General features: G+C 45.9%; 2 protein-coding genes across 3 annotated transcripts in view; one reads left to right on the top strand and one right to left on the bottom strand.

The window, feature by feature from the left end:
• The window catches only part of PLEKHH1 (pleckstrin homology, MyTH4 and FERM domain containing H1), a 60,073-nt gene extending 45,870 nt beyond the window's left edge, over positions 1–14,203 (bottom strand). For both annotated transcript variants that reach the window (XM_009006213.6, XM_035260778.3), the window contains exons 1-2: positions 14,110–14,203; positions 5,527–5,686 (exon numbers count right to left, since the gene is read on the bottom strand). In XM_009006213.6, coding sequence (XP_009004461.1) covers positions 5,527–5,652 — 126 coding nt within the window. In that variant the 5' untranslated portion in view covers positions 5,653–5,686; positions 14,110–14,203. The remainder of the gene's footprint in view (positions 1–5,526; positions 5,687–14,109) is intronic.
• TMEM229B (transmembrane protein 229B) overlaps positions 13,831–21,626 on the top strand; it is a 64,068-nt gene continuing 56,272 nt past the window's right edge. The window contains exon 1 of the mRNA XM_078335221.1: positions 13,831–13,990. The gene's annotated coding sequence lies outside the window, so the exon portion shown is untranslated. The remainder of the gene's footprint in view (positions 13,991–21,626) is intronic.

The raw sequence follows: 21,626 nt of genomic DNA, 5'->3' as shown, positions 1-21,626 counted from the left end.
CCAACATGGAGAAACCCAGTCTCTACTAAAAATACAAAATTAGTCAGGCATGGTGGCACAAGCCTATAATCCCAACTACTCAGGAGGCTGAGGCAGGAGAATTGCTTGAACCCAGGAGGTGGAGGTTGCAGTGAGCCGAGATCACACCATTGCACTCCAGCTCTGGGAAACAAGAGCAAAACTCAAAAAAATAAAAAACAAAAAAATATGTATCTGCCTGTGACTTGTCACTTTGCCTAAAAAAAAAATCCCAAAAAACCATATATCTACCATTCAGCTTTGTCAATCTTTAATTTTTGTCACATCTGCTTCTGATGTTTGTCTTTAAGAAATGGACCATGACAGATGCAGTTGAAGCCCTGCCTACTTCTCTCCAATGTTACTCCCTTTTCTCTAGCATTGACCCTACATTTGGTTATGTTTGCACTTTTACCTTATTTGCATATGATAAAAATACCTGGCGTTACATTTTCTTATGGCAGTAAGTGGCTCTGGTGTGTCCCGTCATGTTCCCCCAGGACCCACCTGGCTCTCTTCACTTCTCTAACTTACCTGTAAACATTTGACTTTGCAACCCCTAGGTTAGCCATTAAATGGTTCTAATTGCTGTAATCTAAGACAGTGTTTCCAACTTTTTTTTTTTTTTTTTTTTAGCAGCAGAGCTTTTGTTCAGTTGATATCATATGCTAGGCTGGGCACAGTGGCTCACGCCTGTAATTCCAGCACTTTGGGAGGCTGAGGCAGGCGGATCACCTGAGGTCGGAAGTTCGAGACCAGCCTGACCAACATACAGAAAGCCCATCTCTACTAAAAATACAAAATTAGCTGGGTGTGGTAGTGCATGCCTGTAATCCCAGCTACTCAGGAGGCTGAAGTAGGAGAATCACTTGAACCCAGGAGGTGGAGGTTGCAGTGAGCCTAGATCACGCCATTGCACTCCAGCCTGGGCAACAAAAGCAAAACTCTGTCTCAAAAAAAAAAAAAAAAAGAAGCCATATGCTTATTCCTAAATATAGAAAATCCATGAGTGTGGATCTGGGATGAGAAACAACAAATAGTACTGTCTTGGCAGGTTTTTAGAATTACATAAACTGTTTGATGCTGTTTATATCCTTCAGATGTTTTTAGTTCAATGCTGATTTTTGAGATTTACTGATCTTACAAATGTAGTTCTACTTGAATCATGTTTAATTGCAATATAGTATTCCACCATACAAATACACTAAATATGTTTATCCATCCCTCTGTTGGACATTTAGAATGTTTCCAATTTTTCATACACCAATGCTACAATATATATGTCACCTTGTGACCAATATATTTGGATTTATTTCTGCCACTTCATTTGTTCCTTCTGTTTACTCTTTTTTCTTTCTTTTTTTTGAGATGGAGTCTTGCTCTGTCGCCTAGGCTGGAGTGCAGTGGCACCAACTTGGCTTACTGCAACCTTTGCCTTCTGGGTTTAAGCAATTCTCCTGCTTCAGCCTCCTGAGTAGCTGGGATTACTGGCGCAGGCCACCACACCCAGCTAATTTTGTATTTTTAGTAGAGGTGAGGTTTCACCATGTTGGTCAGGCTGGTCTTGAACTCCTGATCTCATGATCCGCCCACCTCGGCCTCCCAAAGTGCTGGAATTACAGGCATGAGACACTGTACCTGACATCCTTTTTTTGATATATTATTTTCTTGTCCCTATCTGGATTTAATAGGCTTTCCTTTTTTCATTTCCTCACTCTACTGATTTGAGGTATACATACTCTGTTTCTATTTGTTATTCCTTCTATTATTCTAGACTTAAAGACTGCTGGTTTTTCCCTGTTATCTATGCTATCTTTCTTTCTCATATAAATAGAACCCTCAACTTTTAGTTTAGCACATTGTTATTCAGAATAAAGACTATATTTCTGTTTGTAGAAATGTACAAACCTTCTTTGTAGCTGGGTATAACCATGTGAATAAGACCTGGCCAGTGGGATATCAGCAAAAGAAAGGTATGAAACCTCTGAGTCACTAATTAAAGGGAAGAGGTTGGAATGTGAATATCAGGTGACCTAGCTTCAAATACCCAGAGGACATCACAGAGGTGGATTGCTTATGTCTAGAAGGTTTCATGAGAAAGAAAGAAACATCAGCCTGGTTTAAGTCATTGTTATTTGCAGTTCTTTCTTACAGCAGCCAAACAGTGATTTAACCAAACTGTGATTTTAAAAAATTTATCCTGATGCCAGGCACGGTGGCTCATGCCTGTAATCCCAGCACTTTGGGAAGCTGAGGCAGGTAGACTACAAAGTCAGGAGTTCAAGACCAGCCTGGCCAACATGGTGAAACCCTGTCTCTACTTTAAAAAATACAAAAATTAGGTGCACATGGTGGCACATACCTGTAATTCCAGCTACTTGGGAGGCTGAGGCAGGAGAATTGTTTGAACCCAGGAGGCAGAGGTTGCAGTGAGCTGAAATCATGCCACTGCACTCCAGCCTGGGCGACAGAGCAAGAGTATGTCTCAGATTAAATAAATAAATAATTAAGTAAGTAAGTACCCTGATTAGACTTATTCTGCTTCCTGAATCTGAGGCTTCACATCTTTCACCAAGTTTGGAAACTTTTCAGCTACTACCTCTTCAAGTAATACCTTTCCTTCATTTTCTTCTCCACTTTTGGAATCTTATTTGGTAGATATAGGACCTTGTCATTCTAATATCCAGGTATCGGCTGCTGTATCTTTATTTCTGTAGGCAGCATTCTGGATAACTTCCTTAGGTCTGTCTTCCTGTCTGTTAAGTCTATCTTCCATGGTGCCTAATGTGATGTTTAATCTATCCATTAATACATTTTAATTTCAATGAAAACACTTTCATTTCTAAAAGTTCTATTTAGTTTTCAAGTCTACCTGATCTTTTTAGGTAGTGTCTTGTTCTTGTCTTATGCTTTCAATTTCTTTGTTTTATCTTCAAAATTTTTGAACTCATTTATTTTATAGTCTCTTGCCAACAGTTCCATTATTAGAAGTTGTTGGGGATCTAGTTCAATTGATTTTGTGTATGTGGATTCTCACTCCCTGTATATTGTAAATACTAAATATTCAAGTATTTAGTCATGTTTGATTATATATTCCTCCTCATTAAGGCTTTTTTTTTCTGTGCAGATCCTGTGTGATCTGAGTTGAGGTCTTATCTCTCCAGAGAGGTATTATATCTGTCTCTACCAGGCTCCCTAGGGATATCAACTGGCCCAGAACTTAGGTTTCCTAAACCACAAAGGTAGTACAAATCCTAACATTAAAACAGTGTTGTCATCAGGTTCTCAGGGGAGACTTCCTCTTGTTTTTCTATCCAGAGCCTTAACTAAGTCTGAGAAGCTGTTGTCGTCTCCTGTACCGGTGAATGATTTTCCTTTCTTTGTCTAGATAAGCCCTTCAATAGTCCTATTTTTTATTTTTAAATTTTGTTCACATGACACTAATCAAAAGAAGTAATAGTTTGACTTTATGTGGAAGTCTGTTTCAGCTCCAACCTCCAGCTGCCCAGTCCTCATTTCTATCCCCACAGATGTTAAAACTCTAACTTCAAACCTTACATTACTCTAGGGAGGCCAGCCACACACCACCTGCTGCTCAGTCAGCTATCAGAGTACCAATGGCCTCTCCCTCTTCATTTTGTTACCTGAGGACTTTTCTTAGTCTTTTCAGTGCTCAGCTCTCCATTTACATGAATTTTTAAAATATTTAACCCAGTATTTCCAGGTGACTCATAGTGGGGTTTTTTGTTTTATTGTCCTTATTACTAGAAACTGAAGTCTCTTCCCTCTGAGGTAGATCTCAGACTGCCTGGCTGAGTCGATCCCTACTTACCCTTTCCTTCCCTCATGTCCCTCCCACAATACCACAGCCTAAGGCAGGGTTCTCAAACTTGATAGTGTACAGAATCATTTTCTGGGAACCTGTTAAACATGCAGATTATTAGCAACCCCCCAGGAGACTTTGATTGAGAGGCCTGAGGTGGAACCCAGGAATATGCATGCTTAACCAGCACTCTAGGTGGTTCTGGCAAAACGTTTCTGACCATACTCTGAGAATCACCACTTGAGGTCTCCTGCCCTTTCCCGATTCATCCCTTTCTATTGGCAGCACCTGGCAGGAGCCCTGCAAGTTTGTTTTGCAAAGTCTGAGTTAGGCGATAACAATGCCAACAGACCGAACATTTGAGAGTTCTAGTCCGGACTAGTCCAGGACCACTCCCCTCAGCCATGGTGATGCCACTGATTTGTCCTGCTAGACTCCAGCTATCAATAACACAGGCCATCCATTCAGGCTCTATTAATTGAGGCTTGGAAATCCGGAGAAGGGTGAGCTGAATTTTCCCTTTGTACTTCTGAAAGAAGGGTTTGCTAAGCAGATGGATACTATAAACAAAACTATACATATAACGATTTATTCATTTAATTTTATTAAGTGCAAGTCTTTACTCTCTAGATGGGTTATGCTCCAGAATGTCTCTGAAAGTTAGCAGTTTAGAATGTATCCTCCCTTAGAAACACTGGGAAAGGTGGTCAGTTTCCCAGACCAGCCCACCCAAACCTGTAAAGAAAATAATTATTCCCATTTAAGACCTATTCTATGTCAGGACCTTTACATATGTGATCTGATATAATCCTCAAAATAACTCTTCGAAGTAGACAGTTGTGTTTTTGCCTTACAGGTGAAGGGACTTGTCCAGGGTCACATAGCCTATAAGTGGCAGAGCCAAGTTAGTCTGGCTCCACAACCTGTGTCCTGGTTACCAGGAAAGCAGACCATCACCTTCTGTAGTGCATATATTTAGCACAGGGTGAGAGGAAGGTCCTGAAACACCATCCTTCCCCACATTGAGAAAGAAATGTTAAGAGAATAGGCCGGGTGCGGTGGCTCACGCCTATAATCCCAGCACTTTGGGAGGCTGAGGCGGGTGGATCACTAGGTCAAGAGATAGAGAACATCCTGGTCAACATGGTGAAACCCCGTCTCTACTAATAATACAAAATTTAGCTGGGCATGGTGGCGTAGCCTGTAGTCCCAGCTACTCAGGAGGCTGAGGCAGGAGAATTGCTTGAACCCAGGAGGCAGAGGTTGCAGTAAGCCGAGATGGCGCCATTGCACTCCAGCCTGGGTAATAAGAGCGAAACTCCATCTCAAAAAAAAGAAAGAAAGAAATGTTAAGAGAATAATAGAACTTCTCCATCGCAGCCACAGGTGACTCCAAAAGTGATGGGGGACCCAGAAGATCGGTAACATGTCTTTGGTGTGCCTTATGAGGGAGCAGAGCAAAGACGCAAGCAATATAACAGCTTAGTCAACTGCTCAGTTTGGTCTTAAACTACCTTGGGTTTCATTTTGCATGGGGGAAAAGGCATCTTACTGAAAGCTGACTTTCCCCAACTCTCCCTCTCATGCAGCCCTCCCTGCCATAAACCTCTGCCCCTCCCTGCCATAAACCTCTGCCTGCCTTCGGAGAGGCAGCTCTCTGCTCTGCTCTGCTCTGTGGGACTCACCTTGTCAGCCAGCAGCTCCCTTATCTTACTGGCCTGTAGGCGGAACCGGAAAAGTTGGGTTTCCAGAGCCACACAGCGTTTCTGCCAGTCTACGCTGGCCCGCACATCCACCTTGAGTTCTGCCATGATGGAATCAACTTCTGGATTATTCCAGGGAGCCCTAAGAACCAGCATGCAGAAAGAGGAAAAGATAAATAAGTGTGTGAGGAAGAGTTCTGTGGGGAAAAGAGGGGAGGGGACCAAAAGACAGAGAAAACAGGGTTGGGGAAGAGAATTGGTCACCTATCCCCAGAGTCCCATCCCTGCCTTCCTCAGCTCAGTGTGTCCTGCTCCATTGTAAGTTAGCTGAGAGCCTCAGGAAACAGCAAAACCTGAGACACCTTGAGGAGAACCTAGTCTCATTTGGACAGAAGTGAAATTAGGGCTCATTTGTTTTTCAATTATCCACACAACAAATTTATCCATTAAACAGCTACTTATGTGTCTGACCCTATGCTCGGCCCTGGAGATGCAAATGGAACTAAGAGAAGTTCCTTGTCTTTGGGTTTTTCAAGGAAATCTTAGGAAAATTTAATTACAATGTGGTTATAGTTGCCAAGTGATAGGCAGATAAATGGGAATGGGAGCTGGGAAAAGTGGGAGGGATGTGTTTAGGGGAGGCTTAAAGAGGGTAACAGATGCATCCCAGGTCACATAGTTAATTAGAGCAGAACCCAGGTTCCCAGTTTATTTCTTATTCTACTTTACCTATATAAGATGTTAGATAGAACAAAATGGAAAGAAAATATAATGCTTTGAATGTCCTCGATAATCTTCTATTTAGATGGAATTTGTCTGTTGTTATCATTGAATCATCTATCCCACTTTGGAACGATCCTCACCATTTGCTTCAGGTTCAAAGAGCAAACCAAAAACTGCTAGATATTTTGCTGCAATCTCTGGAGAAAGCCACAAGTCTTTGGGGAAAAATGTTGTACAAATTCAGAACAAATCAATTATATATCTACAGTATGTCCAGCTAGGGGAATTCACCTAGATGCCTCCTGGACATATTTAGAGAAAAAAACTGGATGGAGGATGAGAAAAGGAAGAAGAACGCATGAGTATGCATGAGAGAGGAATACAGGCAGAGTGAGCAGAAGGAGAGAAGGCCTGGGAGACACAACCATCATCAGGATCTTTCAAATCCTCCTTCTAAGGCGTTATGATGAATGACGCTTGCCAAAAAGTATAAATTTGGTCTGTTCCAAACCATGACACATGGTCACCCTGGTAGTCAATGATTTTAAGGAATAATTTTTAATTGTTTAGGTTGTTTTTTTTTTTTTTTTTTTTGAGGGAGAGTCTCACTCTGTCACCCACGCTGGAGTGCAATGGCATAACCTTGGTTCACTACAACCTCCAACCTCTGCTTCCTGGCTTCATTCAAGTGATTTTCATGCCTCAGCTTCCTGAGTAGCTGGATTACAGGCATGCACCACCAAGCCTGACTAATTTTTTGTATTTTTAGTAGAGATGGGGATTCGCTATGTTGGCCAGGCTGGTCTTGAACTCCTGGCCTCAAGGAATCCACCTGCCTCACCCTCCCAAAGTGCTGGGAATTACAGGTGTGAGCCACTACACTCAGCTGATAATATTTTAAAATGTCATCTGTTAGAAATGTTTATGATATATGGGTGAAATGATATAATATCTGGGATTTGTTTTAAAATACTTCATGGTAAGAGGTAAGTAGGGGAGGAGATATATGAAATAGGATTCTTAAAATGCTGATAATTTTTGAAGCTGGGTGATGGGTATATGGGAGTTATTTTTATGATCTCTCTACTTGAATATATGCCTGGAATTTTCCACAATAAAATCTGTTGCTTTTTAAAATCCCCTTTTCCTTCCCCAGGAGCCACATGGCCTCAGAAAATCCAGCCACCTCCTGTACCATTGCCAGATATTACCACAGTGCAAAGTTAGCCTCTCTTTGATGGGCTAATCACCAGTAGTGCTTCTTCCCTTGCATGTGACTTTTATTCATATCTTTCTCCCATCATACACTACAAATAGCTATTGTTTATTTGAGTCTTTATTGTGTGTCAGGCACGTGTGGCCTCTTTAATCCTTACAACAACCTGTGAAACAACAGGTAGGTACTGTTGTCCACACACACGAGGACACTGAGGAATAGAGAAGCTAAGTTATTTACAGATAATTGTACAGCTAGTTAGTGGTGGAGCTGGGATTCTGGTTGCAAATTCCTAGTTCATTGGCACTGTATGCTCTTTACCCACCCCAAAAATAAAAATAATTCCAGTTTCACAAAGAATGAGGTAGACTTGATAATGGCAGAAATCGTTTCTAGGATCTTTTAGAAGCCTTAGCACAAGGATGAACCTATATCCCAGATTTTCCAAGACATCTTGGGCTCAAATATTCTGAGATCATAACCTCTCTAAACACTGACACTTACCATGTGTCCTGACTTTTCATCTAAAAAATAAGACCTGCAGAGAAAAGCCCAACAATTAAACCACTGATGGACCGAGTGAGCTTGGTTCTTGGCTCCTCAGAACACATGACTTCAGCACTGCTCTCCCAGCCTGTCATCCAAACAATCCCTACATTGAGACCTCCCAGCAATCCCAACCTCAAAAGACTGGGACCAACTGGAACGGGCAGGAAGACAAAAGAAAAAAACAAAACATGACCTTCTCTGAGCTAAGATCACAGCTGAAAAGACAAAACAGAACATTGTAAGGCTCTCAGAGAAGGCCAGGAGGCTTCATGTTTGGTTTTTCCCTTGTCCTTTAATGAGATTTTGCTTTTCCTTGTATAAATACGGAAAGTGGCAGATCTGAGACTAGAACCTGGGAGTCTTGCAACTCACCTCAGGGCTAAGAAATAATAGCAAAAGCATAAAAGCAAGGGGCATGGGAAATGTAATCCTTTTGTGTAGCTGAAAGAGTTTGATTAATATTGATTCCCTCTTACTGATTGTCAAAGCTGCTGCTCAGATTCTATTGGGAGAGTGAAAACCCAAATTATCAAAATCTCTAAGTACTTTGAAAAGATGTCACTGGTGTCTGCCTAGCCCTGATATCTGAGATTATACTTAGTTAAGGGAATGCTTTCCCTGATCAAGCAACTCCGTGACATCGTGGTTCTGAACTGATCGAGTGGTCTGGTTAATCCTCTCCCTGCCTTGGGGATGGAGAAAATTAACCATCCTCTCCCTGGCAAGTTACTGAGGAGGTTGGGACTCGTGCAAGGCTTGCCTCGGCATGTGAGGAGAGCAGAGAAGTTTTGAAACAGATCAGGAGCAAGGTGGCTGCTGCCAAGCCCAAGGCCCAGAGGCTCTTCCGACAGAAGCAGGTGGTTGGAGCAACAGCTATAAAATAAGGGAGGTTAAAGGAAGATACCAGTAAGCTGAGCCTCACCTGCTAAGTCACCTTACACTTGTGCCTCCCATAAAAAGCGCACAAGGATGAGCAGAAATGAATACCTTACATTTGCAGTAGAGTTTGTAACTTGTCAAAGCATTGCGATGCGTGTGTTATTTCTTTCTTTATCCCCGAGATGGAGGACAAGTACAATTACTCACAACGAACAGATGAGAAAACTCATCACATCTGTGACTTGCTTAGAGACTTGCATAGAGCTAAGCAGTAGCAGAGCTGGGCCAAGAATCCTGATCTCCCAACATCTACAACTGTCCTCTTTCCATGATGATGCTTCGATAGTGGTAGCAGATATGATGCTTCGATAGTGGTAGCAGATATTCATACTAACAAATACAACATTAATGGCAAAAATAAATGGAGAAATGAGAGAGGGGAAGTGAGCTGGGAACAAAACTCAGCTCAATTTTTTTTTCTACTTTTATTCTAGAATGCTCTATCACACATTAGAAATAGGGAGAATAGTACAATAAGTCCTTATGTTCCCAATATCCAGCTAAAATTATGATCAGCTCTTGGCCAGTGTTGTAAAACTCGGTTTTCTTGATTCTTTTGGTACCCAGCCTGCTAAACTGCTTGGCAGGTGAGTGGAAAGATTGCCATGGTCTTGATACCTGCTTTGGCATCCCCTGAATCCTCCAACACCTGGGGCTGAAATGCCACAGCAGTCAGTGGGGATATGCCTCAGGGGCAGGGGCTGGGAGCAGGATGGGTGGGAAGGTAGCACAGGGAGTCATTAGGTGACTCCAGACTCAGAGCCTGTATCAGAGAAAACACAAATTTGACCTGGGATCTCTCTGGCAAGTTTGAGGATTTGACCAGAAACTGACAAAATGCTAGGATTACTTTTTTTTTTTTTCTTTTTTTGAGACAGGTTCTTGCTCTGTTGCTCAGGCTGGAGTGCAGTGGCACAATTATGGTTCATTGAAGCCTCAACTTTCCCAAGCTCAGGTGACCCTCCCACCTCAGCCTCCCAAGCAGCTGGGACTACAGGTGTGCACCACCATGCTTGGCTAATTTTTGTAAAAACAGGGTTTCACCATGGTGCCCAGGCTGGTCTCAAATTCCTGGGCTCGAGTGATCCACCTGCCTCAGCCTTCTGAAGTGTTTTGAGCCACTGTGCCTGGCCTAAGATTACATCTATTTTATTTTGAGATGAAGTCTCGCTTTGTCACCCAGGCTGGAGTGCAGTGGTGCAATCTCAGCTCACTGCAACCTTCACCTCCTAGGTTCAAACGATTCTCCTGCCTCATCCTCCTGAGTTGCTGGGGGTATAGGCATCACCACACCAGCTAATTTTTGTATTTTTAATAGAGATGAGGTTTTGCCATGTTGACCAGGCTGGTTGAACTCCTGACCTTAGGTGATCCATCTGCCTCAGCCTCCCAAAGTGCTGTGATTACAGGCATGAGCCACTGCTCCCGGCCCTGAGACTAAGTTTAATTCAAATGACTTTTAAGTGATTCCTGTGTGCAAGATTGGGGACACAAAGATGAATAAAGATCTTGTGGCTTTTGAGGATCAAGTCTACAGCCTGAATATCCTGCTAGCTCCCTGCAAAGGTAGCTAATTAATACAGGAGCCTAAAAGAAAGAGGTCAGAGGTCACCACAGGCCTCAAAATAGCTCATTGCCTGCAACCGGGCTTCTGTTATATGTACAATTTCCACTGGGCTCTCTCATGTTACCTCAGTATGGTTCATTCCCTGAGTGTGAGTACCTGTATGACTTCCACTTGTTAGTGAGGGGCTACTACCATCTCCTAAAAGTGCTCTGCCAGACAAAGCTGACTACCTGTCCATTGTGGGAAAGATACAGCTTTGTGTGTCCCCTTTCTGGGGATGAGGCTGAGAGAAGGGTGTGAGCAGACACAGGGACAACTTCTTCTGATCTCAGCATTGTCATCTGATCAAGCTAACAACATGCATTTGACCAATACTGGGTGCCTGCATCACATTCCACAAAATGTCAGGGGAGACAAAGAAAAGGTGATCATGTCCTAGGCCGCAGGGACCTAAATACCAAAAGAAGGGGTCAGGACAACCAGGTACAACATTCCTTGAAAACAAAAACATCAAAGAGAAACAGCTTAGTACCTAAGATCCCATGCTCTGGCACGGACAGCCCTGGGTTAGAATATGAGCTTGGGCACTAAATAATCCTGTGGCCTTAAGCCATTTGCTTAACTTCTTTGAGACTCAGTTCCATTTTGAAATTGAGGGCAGTAATATTTGAAAATGAAGACAATAATATTTGGTTGAACCATATGGAACTGTCAACATTTAACAATTTTTCAAGCTTCAAAATGGCCATTTCATATATTGCATCATGCAGGGCTTTTGAGAATTAAAGGAGATAGCACAAAAGCCTGGTGCACACTAAGTACTCAATAAATGACTTATTGTTGATATCGGCAAACAAAAGGCAAACCAATAGTATCCAGAACCTAAGAGAAGATGTGGCCCAGAGATGTGCTCACTAGGCTGAGTGTGGTGGCTCATGCCTGTAATCCCAGCACTTTGGGAGACCAAGGCAGATCACCTGAGGTCAGGAGTTTGAGACCAGCCTGGCCAACATGGAGAAATTGAAAATACAAAAATTACTGCTAAAAATACAAAAATTAGCCAGGTGTGGTGAGGGGGGGGGTGCCTGTAATCCCAGCTACTCAGGAGGCTGAGGCAGGAGAATTGCTTGAACCCAGGAGGCGGAGGTTGCAGTGAGCTGAGATCACACCACTGCACTCCAGCCTGGGTGACAGAGCGAGCCTCCGGCTCAAAAAAAAAAAAAAAAAGATGTGCTCACTAACTCTGGAGATCTGGAGAAAAAGTCAGATGATTTTTTTAAGTTATTTTATTTATTTTTGAACATTGAACAAAAGGGTATATAGTGCAAAGTAAGGCTTCTTCCCATGCCTGTGCTTCAGCCCTGTTTCTCCCCAGAGGCAACCAGGGGAAAAACTGTTACAGGTTTCTGTGTGCTCAGAGATATTCAGGGCATATACAAACACTCATACATATGTGGCATACTCACACACACAAATGGTTGCACACCATACACACTGTACTCAACAATATAACTTAGAAATATTCCTACATCAGTATACATATCTGCCACATTTTTCCTCCACACTTTGTAACGGCTTTAATGTATCCTATTGTGTGGCTATTACATGATCTTATTGAAGGAGCCCTTATTGATGGACATCTGGGTTGTTTCCAACCTTTTGCTAAAGTAAACAATGCTGCAATGAATATTCAATGATGTACACCATTTCATATACATCAGGGTATATCTGAGGAATAAAGTCATAGAAAATGGAATTTAGGGGGTAAGTGATATACACTTTAAATTGCCAGACATTTCTTTGGATTTATTTTTTTTCTGGCAGGAATGGGAGGAACATGCTCTCCCCTATAGCTGGTGACTTCTGAAGAGGGCAGAAGAGGCTCCACATGTTTTCAGCTCAGTTGTTAGTTTCAATGAGTTTGGGGCCACAGGGTGCACCCCACCATTGCCCAACTCTGAGCAGGCCCCCACGGCTGTCTGTGGGAGGGTGGCAGAAGTGGATCAAACCCTACATTAGGAATTTAGGAAGCTTGGGTTTCAGTTATGCCTCTTGTAATTTTTAGCTATGTGACCGTGGGAAGTCACAACTTTTTTTTTTTTAAGAGACAGGATCTCACTCTGTTGCGCAGGCTAGAACGCAGTGGCAATCATAGCTCACTGAAGCCTTGAACTCCTAGGCTCAAGCAATCCTTCTGCATCAGCCTCCCAAGTAGCTGGGACTACAGGCCTACACCACCACACCCAGCTCATTTTTAAATTTTTATTTATTTACTTATTTATTTATTTTGAGACGGACTTTTGCTGTTGTTACCCCAGACTGGAGTGCAATGGCACGATCTCAGCTCACCACAACCTCCACCTTCCGGGTTCAAGCAATTCTCCTGGCTCAGCCTCCCAGGTAGCTGGGACTACAGGCGTGCACCACCATGCCCAGCTAATTTTTTATTTTTAGTAGAGATGTGGTTTCACCTTGTTGACCAGGATGGTCTCGATCTCTTGACCTCGTGATCCATCCACCCGCCTCGGCCTCCCAAAGTACTGGGATGATAGGCGTGAGCCACCGTGCACGGCCATTTATTTATTTGTAAACATTAGAGTCTCCCTATGTTGCCCAGGCTGGTCTCGAACTCCTGGCATCAAGCTTTCCTCCTGCCTTGGCTTCCCAAAGTGTTGGGATTACAGGCATGAGCCACTGCAACTGGCCTAAATCACAACTTTTCAGAGTCTTCGTTTCCTCCTTTGGAAAATGGGGCTAATAATACGCAGATACACTAATACCGACGTTCCATCAAATGTTAAGAAATGGCACCAGTCCAATACACGGTGTCTGTCACAAAGAAGACAGTCCAAAAAGTTTGATGGAGTAACTGATAACTCTTCCACTGAATTTTTAAAATGGTCTTTCAAGCGTTTTAGCTGAACCAAAGGCTCTGTCCCGGAAGAGTTTTACGAGGTGGATTCACAGTAAAAGCTATGGAGGAGATATCCTGGCAGGCAGAAATCCCACAGGGAGAGGAGTTTCCTTCCTGAGGGTCTTCACCGCTTCTGCCACCGCCACTAAGGCCTCTGGTTCCTGGAGACAGAGTTCTCGCTAAGACTCCTAGGACACAATGCTCTGTCATTCGGCGCCTAACCTGTTCTCTTTTCTACTTGGCTGATCTGTTCTAGCAGTCGAGCCTGAGCCATAGGGTCCCTAAGAACACCTAGAAATCACATAGAAATAACCTAAGGTGAGGTGGGGAGGGGTGAAAGGGTGCGAGCACCAATAGCAAGGTGGCACCCTGCACCGAGGGCCCTTCCCAGGAGCTACTGGATCGAGCCAGTCCCCAACTCCAGGTCCTCCTGGGGGGAGGCTCCTCCTGGCCTTGCGGCGCGGGTCCCCAGGGACACCCGGCTCGCCAAGCCGGACCCGCGCTCCAGCGCTCCCCACCGCCAGGAGCTCGCTTCCAGGTAGGAAAGCACCTGCTCCGGATTGTCCTCCCGGCCGGAGGGGCCCCGCATGCAGTCTAACGCCCTCCCCCGCAGCACAGCCCTAGCCCACCCTCGTGGTGGGCGCGCGGGTCACTCACCTCCAGCGAGCTCGCGGCCGTCCTCACCGCGCACTGGGCACACGGGCGCCCTCGGGCCGCCGCCGCCGACCTTGCGTCGCTCTCGCCCGAGTCTGGGGCGGCCGCTGGCTCTCGGCTCCTGGGCAGCAGGGGTCGCAGGCGGCGGGGCGGGGCAAGGCCGGAGAGGGAGGGGTGCCCGCGGGCTCGCTGCACAAAGCCCGGCCGTGCCTTGCGGCGCCCCATTCAACGCTCCGCCGGGCGCCCTCCTCCCCTCGACTCCCCGCCCGCTCCTTAAAGGCAGAGCGCTGGGCTCTCCAGGCAGCTCGCGGAGAGGCACAGGAAATGACCTCAGCAGGCTCCAGCCTCCCACCTCTCCGCACCGCTGGGCTCGTCCCTGGGGCTGCGGAGAGGGCGGTGGGGTGTCCCAGGCGGCGGCCCAGGGCTCTCTGAAGAGGCCGCACCAACTGCCGCAAGGGGCGACCAGGGCACCCCGGAGATCTGCTTGGCCCCAAAGAGCGGGAGACCCTCGCGGGATGCGGGACAAGACCAGACCCTCTCCTCCAAAGGTTCCAGCATTTGTCTGGCCACCTGTGGGAAATGTAACGCCTGGGTATTTGGAACAGAAGTCCTTCTTTCAGTCTGGCAGATAAAACCTTATTTGAGTTGCAATTTGCAGACGGAAAAAGAAAAAATAAGTCACGGCAGCCCAGAGAGTAACTTGCTTGCTTACGTATACTTATTTTTTGGTGTCGCCATATTGCCCAGGCTGGACTCGAACTTCCACCTTTCAAAACAGCCTTCCTCCTCAACCCTGCAGGCTCTCTGTCAGTCAAGGCCTGAACTGAAACAAAATACCAGCAGGGCCTGTTTCTCCAAATGGTTCTTGGAAGACTCATCCCAGGCACCACAAAGAACACCCCCAGCCCGGGTTTGAATCTGAATCTCTGGGGGTGGGGCGTGAAGTTGCCCATCTAACAAGTTCCCCAGGCAATTTTCACCCGAGAACTTTCGAGAGCCCTGACACTAAGGAAAGCTGGTAGGGCAGGAGGCTAAAAGAGAAAGTTTAACTGGGCCAATGGGACTCCAATGGCTGAACCTGCAGATGGCTTTATAGCTCATGGGGATTGGGATAGATTAGACCCATTCTGTGGGACAATGCTCTGGCTATCCACTTTAACATTCCAGAAGTTGCCTAGGGAAGCCCGAAAGCTAGTTCTCTGGATTTTGCTAAGGAGACATTCATTAGTTCATTTTTTTTTTTTTTTGTTTACACATAGGTTCTTGTTCTGTACTCCAGGCTGGATTGCAGTGGCACAATCAGAGCTCACTGAAACTTGAACTCCTGGGCTCAAGCAATCCTCTCACCTCAGCCTCCTGAACAGCTGGGACTACAGGCATATGCCACTATATCCAGCTTTTTTTTTTTTTTTTTCGTAGAGATGGGGTCTCACTTATGAGACTAGGCTGGTCTCAAGCTCCTGGACTCAAGCAATCGTCCTGCCTCAGCCTCCCAAAATGCTGGGATTATAGGGATGAGCCACCGCACCTCAGCCCAGAACTCATTTAATATAACTTTGTTATATAGTAAAAAGGGACGCACCATGGAGAATGGAATGGGAGGAATATGCTCTCCCCTATCTATAGCTGGTGACTTCTGAAGAAGGCAGAAGAGACTCCACATGTTTTCAGCTCAGTTGTTAGTTTCAGTGAGTTTGGGGCCACAGAGTGCATCCCACCTTGCCCAGCTCTGAGCAGGCCCCTAGTCTGTGGGAGGGTGGCAGAAGTGGGCTGAACCCTATATTAGGAATTTAGGAGGACTGAGTTTCAGTTATGTCTCTTCCACTTTTTAGCTATGTGACCTTGGGCAAATTACAGCTTTTTTCTTTTTTGAGACAGAGTTTTGCTCTTGTTGCCCAGGCTGGAGTGCAATGGTGCGATCTCAGCTCACTGCAACCTCTGCTGCCTGGATTCAAGCGATTCTCATGCTTCAGCCTCCCAAGTAGCTGGGATTACAGGCATGCACCACCATGCCTGGCTAATTATATATTTTTAGTTCTTGTTTCTATTTATTTTGAGATAGGATCTTGCTCTGTTGCCTAAGCTAGAATGCAGTGGCAATCATAGCTCATTGCAGCTTACAACTCCTGGGATCCAGAAGTTCTTCTGCCTCAGCCTCCCAGGTAGCTACTCACAATCATCCCTAGAGCCCCTTTCTTTGGATATTAGCTTATTATTACAAGTGACCTGACAAAGGAGAATGGAGGATAGAGCAGAGAGACAGAAAGAAAAGCCATCATGTACCTGAGTTGAAAGATCTGCCAGGGCCCTCTTGTGAAAGGAGATGAAGCCGGGATGGGGACTTGTCAACTGATCTGAGCTAATTTGGTCCTTTGGTGATTGTATTACCTGCCGTGGGACATGAGAATCAAGTGGAGGCCATTTGTCTTCTTTTCTGTAATCTCCTGCAGGTGGGATATTAAAAATGGCTAAGGCCAAATTCTACCAAGTATACATGTATTGGCAAGCTGGCACAAAACAGTTGCACAGCTTGCTTCAAGAAAGTGGGGCAGTTGGCCTCGTCTGGCTCTCACACCCCATTCATGCAAGGGCAAATAATCTTCCTGGGCAACTCCATGTTTTGAAACTGCTTATTTCACCAATGAAAGACTATTTCTAGCATCCCTCAAGCACATTAAGCCCTTGGGTGTATATTCTGATGTTTGAAGTGCTTATGTAACCATTTTCTGGAGTGCGGATTCCTGATTAGGGCATTTCGGATGCTTACTAACCACTCTAGGGGTTACAGGAGAGTCACTTTATATACACACACTACCAGCTTTAGGTTGGAATGTCTAAAAAATAAATTCCTACAGAGTCAATATAACAGCATCTTAGTCTGAGCCTCCTTCCTCGAACAGCACTATGGGAGGGAAAGGGGAACTTGGAACTGACCAGAGCTCAGTTCAACTTCATCACTTAAGTGGTGGTGGGACCTTGGGGCAGTTGCTTAAGCTTTCTGAATTAATTCCTCATTTGTAAAATAACGTTAGTAATAATTCTGGCCTCTTAGAGTTGTTGAAATGATTAAATGAGATAACATGGTGTCTGCCATGCAGCAAGTAATCTATAAATGGTAGCCTTTGTTATTTATTCTTTGAACAAATATTGGCTGGAGGTCTAGGAGCTCTCTGTTACAAGATTGCAATGGATAAGCAGATGGCTCGAGACAGGAATAACTCTAGGAGAGCTGGTGAAATGGTTGACAATTCATCTTCCCATATGCAAGCCTTCTAGAAATCCCACTTCCCAATCCCACCTGCTTTCTCTGAGCAGGGCTCCGAGCTCCAAGGGGACCCCCTATTTCACCAAAAAACCCTCAAATCAAGGGATCCCCTCCTCCTGCCTTCAGGACCTGGTTCTCAGTTGCTGTTGGAAGGGGAAGAAAGGGGAGAAGGAGGAGAAGGGAGTTTCAGACTCCCGGTAAACTTAGGGCCAGTCCTAGTCCAGGCTTCTGCTCTCTGCCTTGGGTCACAGAGAAGTCAGCACTTCTACTGCTGAATCTTTGGGAGCAATTTGGCTCTTTGGTGACTGTCAGGATTAGCCACTATGGCACTTGAGAGGTAAGATAAGGTAAGGTAACCATGAATTGGAGCAGAGTCTCAAGAGTCACCATCCAAGTGGGGCTTAAGAGGGCAGTGACTGGACATGCAGGGAGAAGCCAGGTAGGAAGGAAAGGAAATGGCCCAGAGGTTAAATCGAGAGAGAGAGAGAGAGAGGGAGAGGGAGAGGGAGAGGGAGAGGGAGAGGGAGAGGGAGAGGGAGAGGGAGAGGGAGAGGGAGAGGGAGAGGGAGAGGGAGAGGGAGAGGGAGAGGGAGAGGGAGAGGGAGAGGGAGAGGGAGAGGGAGAGGGAGAGGGAGAGGGAGAGGGAGAGGGAGAGGGAGAGGGAGAGGGAGAGGGAGAGGGAGAGGGAGAGGGAGAGGGAGAGGGAGAGGGAGAGGGAGAGGGAGAGGGAGAGGGAGAGGGAGAGGGAGAGGGAGAGGGAGAGGGAGAGGGAGAGGGAGAGGGAGAGGGAGAGGGAGAGGGAGAGGGAGAGGGAGAGGGAGAGGGAGAGGGAGAGGGAGAGGGAGAGGGAGAGGAGGGAGAGCGCGTGCGCGCGCACTCGCGCGCATGTGAGCTGGGTATGGAAAGATGGGAGAAAGTGTAAATATAGACTCATTAATTTATTCATTCAGTTACTCACTAACAAATATTTATTGAGTACTTGCTATTTTCCAGCTACTGTGCTAGGAAGAAAAGTGTGGCAAGTGTGGCAAGTGTGATCCATGAACTCTGGGCACAGGCTTTAGAACTAGACATGCCAGTCTTTGAATCCTGGCTCTTCTGCCCAGGGAACACAGGGTGGAACTGATGCAGTTACCACACACATCACTGCAAATGATCTGTTCAGTGCAGCTGTGGGTATGGGAGCCAGAGAGAGCCAGGCAGAGGATGAGGAAGGGAGACATCTTCATTTGTAAATCAGGAATCAGAATTATTTCCTTAGAGGGTTATTATAAAGGTGGAGATAAAGGGCCTGCCTCAGTACCTGGCATATTATTGGCACCTAATAAATATTACAAAATGAGGAGGAAACTTTAAGGTGTGAAGGTGTAAGGGACTAGCAAGATGCCCAAAGACTAGGGAGCTGGAAATTACCCAGGAGGAGCAGCATGGATGAAGGGCATGGTGGAGAAGGATTCCAATGAGGAGGTGGGCAGTGATTCCAAATCTAACCTCCGCTATAAAATGCTGATGTGAAAATACAGATTCCAGGTCACCTTTAGCTCTTCATATCACTGGGCCCGGGAGTCTCCATTGTCATGCACCTGTCTGGAGTCTGTTTTGACTATGCCAGGTGTCATATTCTGACACTTGAGTGATTTTCTCAGAGAGCAACTGCTTGGGCAGAACTGACATAATTACAACATATATCAGTGCAAAATGCTGTCTGCTGCAGCTGCGGGTTCTACAGGCAAGAGAGAGCCAGGCAGATGGGGGCTCAGTGGGATAGGGGCAGGAGAGGGAGGGAGAAAGGGCAGCTGAGTTGGGAGCTGGTGGAGCTTAGGGAATGAGGATCAGGTAAATCCAGCCATCTGAACAGCAATTCTAGATCATTTTAAAATTTGCAACATCCTAGTTTTAAATCAGCTGTCTTATTTCTCCAACAGCTTTCATCAAAGATGAGAACAATGGCTGCTCACATCAACTGGGGGAGGGAAGAGCTGGGCACAGACCAGCTTTAAGTAGGTGGCAGGTTCTCCAGCAGCCCAGGGAGCCTGTGAGGGGAGAGACTAGGGCTTTGAGAAGCCAAGGAAACCCAGGCCTGTCAGGAAGCTGGCAGTGGCCCTTTTCTTTTCTGGGACGCATGTGTGGCAGCTATAGACAATGGGCTCTCAAGGTGACAGTGGGTTCAACTTCCAGAGTTCAAATTCCAGCTCTGGCACCTAGCTTGGTTCTTGGCACTCAGTAAGTACTCAACAGATGCTGGTTGTTGTTGTTATTATCTCCTCAGCAGATGACAGACCCAAGCCCGGAGAAAGGAAAGTCTCCCAGCCCTGCCTCATCCTCACACTCCATTCTGTCTGAGTCCCCACCAGCCCATCTCAGAGCTGAAATACACTCTTGTAGGGTTCTGCATTTATACATCTGTCATGTGTTTGCCGAGTGTCCACAGTGGGCCACTGTAGGAGAGGGGGTTTGTGGAGGAGTAGGTGGCTCAGTCCCGGGCAACTGGACTTTGGAGAGCCTCTTCATGCTCCTTGACCTCCCCTCCTCAAAGCCACTACTTTTGCTGACAGGAAGAGGCTGGAGGTCTGGGGTCAGGGATCCTACATGCAGGGCTGTGAGTGAGTTTTTGCTCAGCCACTACTTTGTTCTGGAATCTGAGGACATCTCAGCAACTCCTTGTGCCTCCACCTAACTGTAAAATAGAAGCAGGACCTTCAGCCTGGGGGTAAGGAATTGATGGACACTTCACCAGGGCCATGATGGGGAATGAGGGGCTGCTGCAGTACAAAACACGTTGTTGGCTGGTTTGAGAATTACTGAATGCGAATAGAAGCAACTTCACCATAACACACTGGGGACACAGCCAGCCACTCCAGGGCACTGCAAACAAATGAAATCTTTCTAATCTCCTAATTAAAAATCAAAACATTTGGCCAGGCACGGTGGCTCATGCCTATAATCCCAGCACTTTGGGAGGCCAAGGCGAGTGGATCACAAGGTCAAGAGATTGAGACCATCCTGGTCAACATGGTGAAACCTTGTCTCTAATAAAAATACAAAAAAAAATTAGCTTGGCATGGTGACTCGTGCCTGTAATCCCAGCACTTTGGGAAGCCAAGGCAGGTGGATCATGAGGTCAAGAGATCAAGACCATCTTGGTCAACATGGTGAAACCCTGCCAAAAAATTAGCTGGGCACGGTGGTGCGTGCTTGTAATCCCAGCTACTCAGGAGGCTGAGGCAGGAGAATTGCCTGAACCCAGGAGGTGGAGGTTGCAGTGAGCCGAGATCGTGCCATTGCACTCCAGCCTGGGTAACAAGAGCAAAACTCCGCTAAAAAAAAAAAAAAAAAAAAAAAAATCAAAATTTTTAAATGCAATATTTATTGAGGGCTGACTTTGTTCCTGACCCGCTAAACATTTTAGGGGGAATCATCTTAATTCTCACAATTCTCTGGAGCAGAAGCTATTGTTTTCTCCATTTTAGAGATGAGTAGACTGAGGCTCACAAAGACCAAGTGACATGGCTAAGCTCAGGTAGCAAGTAAGTGGCCACGCCAGGACACAAACCCTGCCCTGCCTGACTCTAAAGACCACGCCTTTAGCCACTGCATTACTTGGGGTTTGCCTCTGCTTCAGGGATGTGTGGGTTCCCTTGCAGGGCACTTTCCAGGCTGAAAGGTTGCCATGAGCCACAAGAACCCTGGGATTCACAGAAAAGGAAAGAAGAATGGGGGCCGGGCGTGGTGGCTCAAGCCTGTAATCCCAGCACTTTAGGAGGCCGAGGTGGGTGGATCACGAGGTCAAGAGATCGAGACCATCCTGGTCAACATGGTGAAACCCCATCAATACAAAAAATTAGCTGGGCATGGTGGCACGTGCCTGTAATCCCAGCTACTATCCCAGGAGGCGGAGGTTGCGGTGAGCCGAGATTGTGCCATTGCACTCCAGCCTGGGTAACAAGAGCGAAACTCTGTCTCAAAAAAAAAATAATAATAAAATAAAATAAAAAGAATGGACAGAAGGAGAGGACCTAGCCATTGCAGCTCCCCTCTGCCCTGCCCCTATGGTTTAGCCTGAATCAATAGGTCCATTATCACCCTTGATGGTCAGGACTTGACCTTGTGCTCAGGGTTTTTGATGATGTGCCCGGGCTCATATACTACTGGAAGCTCTCTTTGCCCGCTCCTCTTTGTAAAAGAGGGTGAGTTCTGATGACAAACCTGCCCTCCCTGTGGAAGTCCTGGACATGACCCGCCAGCACATTGGAGA

This window comes from Callithrix jacchus, chromosome 8 (assembly GCF_049354715.1).
Source record: "Callithrix jacchus isolate 240 chromosome 8, calJac240_pri, whole genome shotgun sequence".
NCBI lineage: Eukaryota > Metazoa > Chordata > Mammalia > Primates > Cebidae > Callithrix > Callithrix jacchus.
Note: the sequence above shows the minus strand (reverse complement) of the source record. Positions and strands in the feature narration are given on the sequence as shown.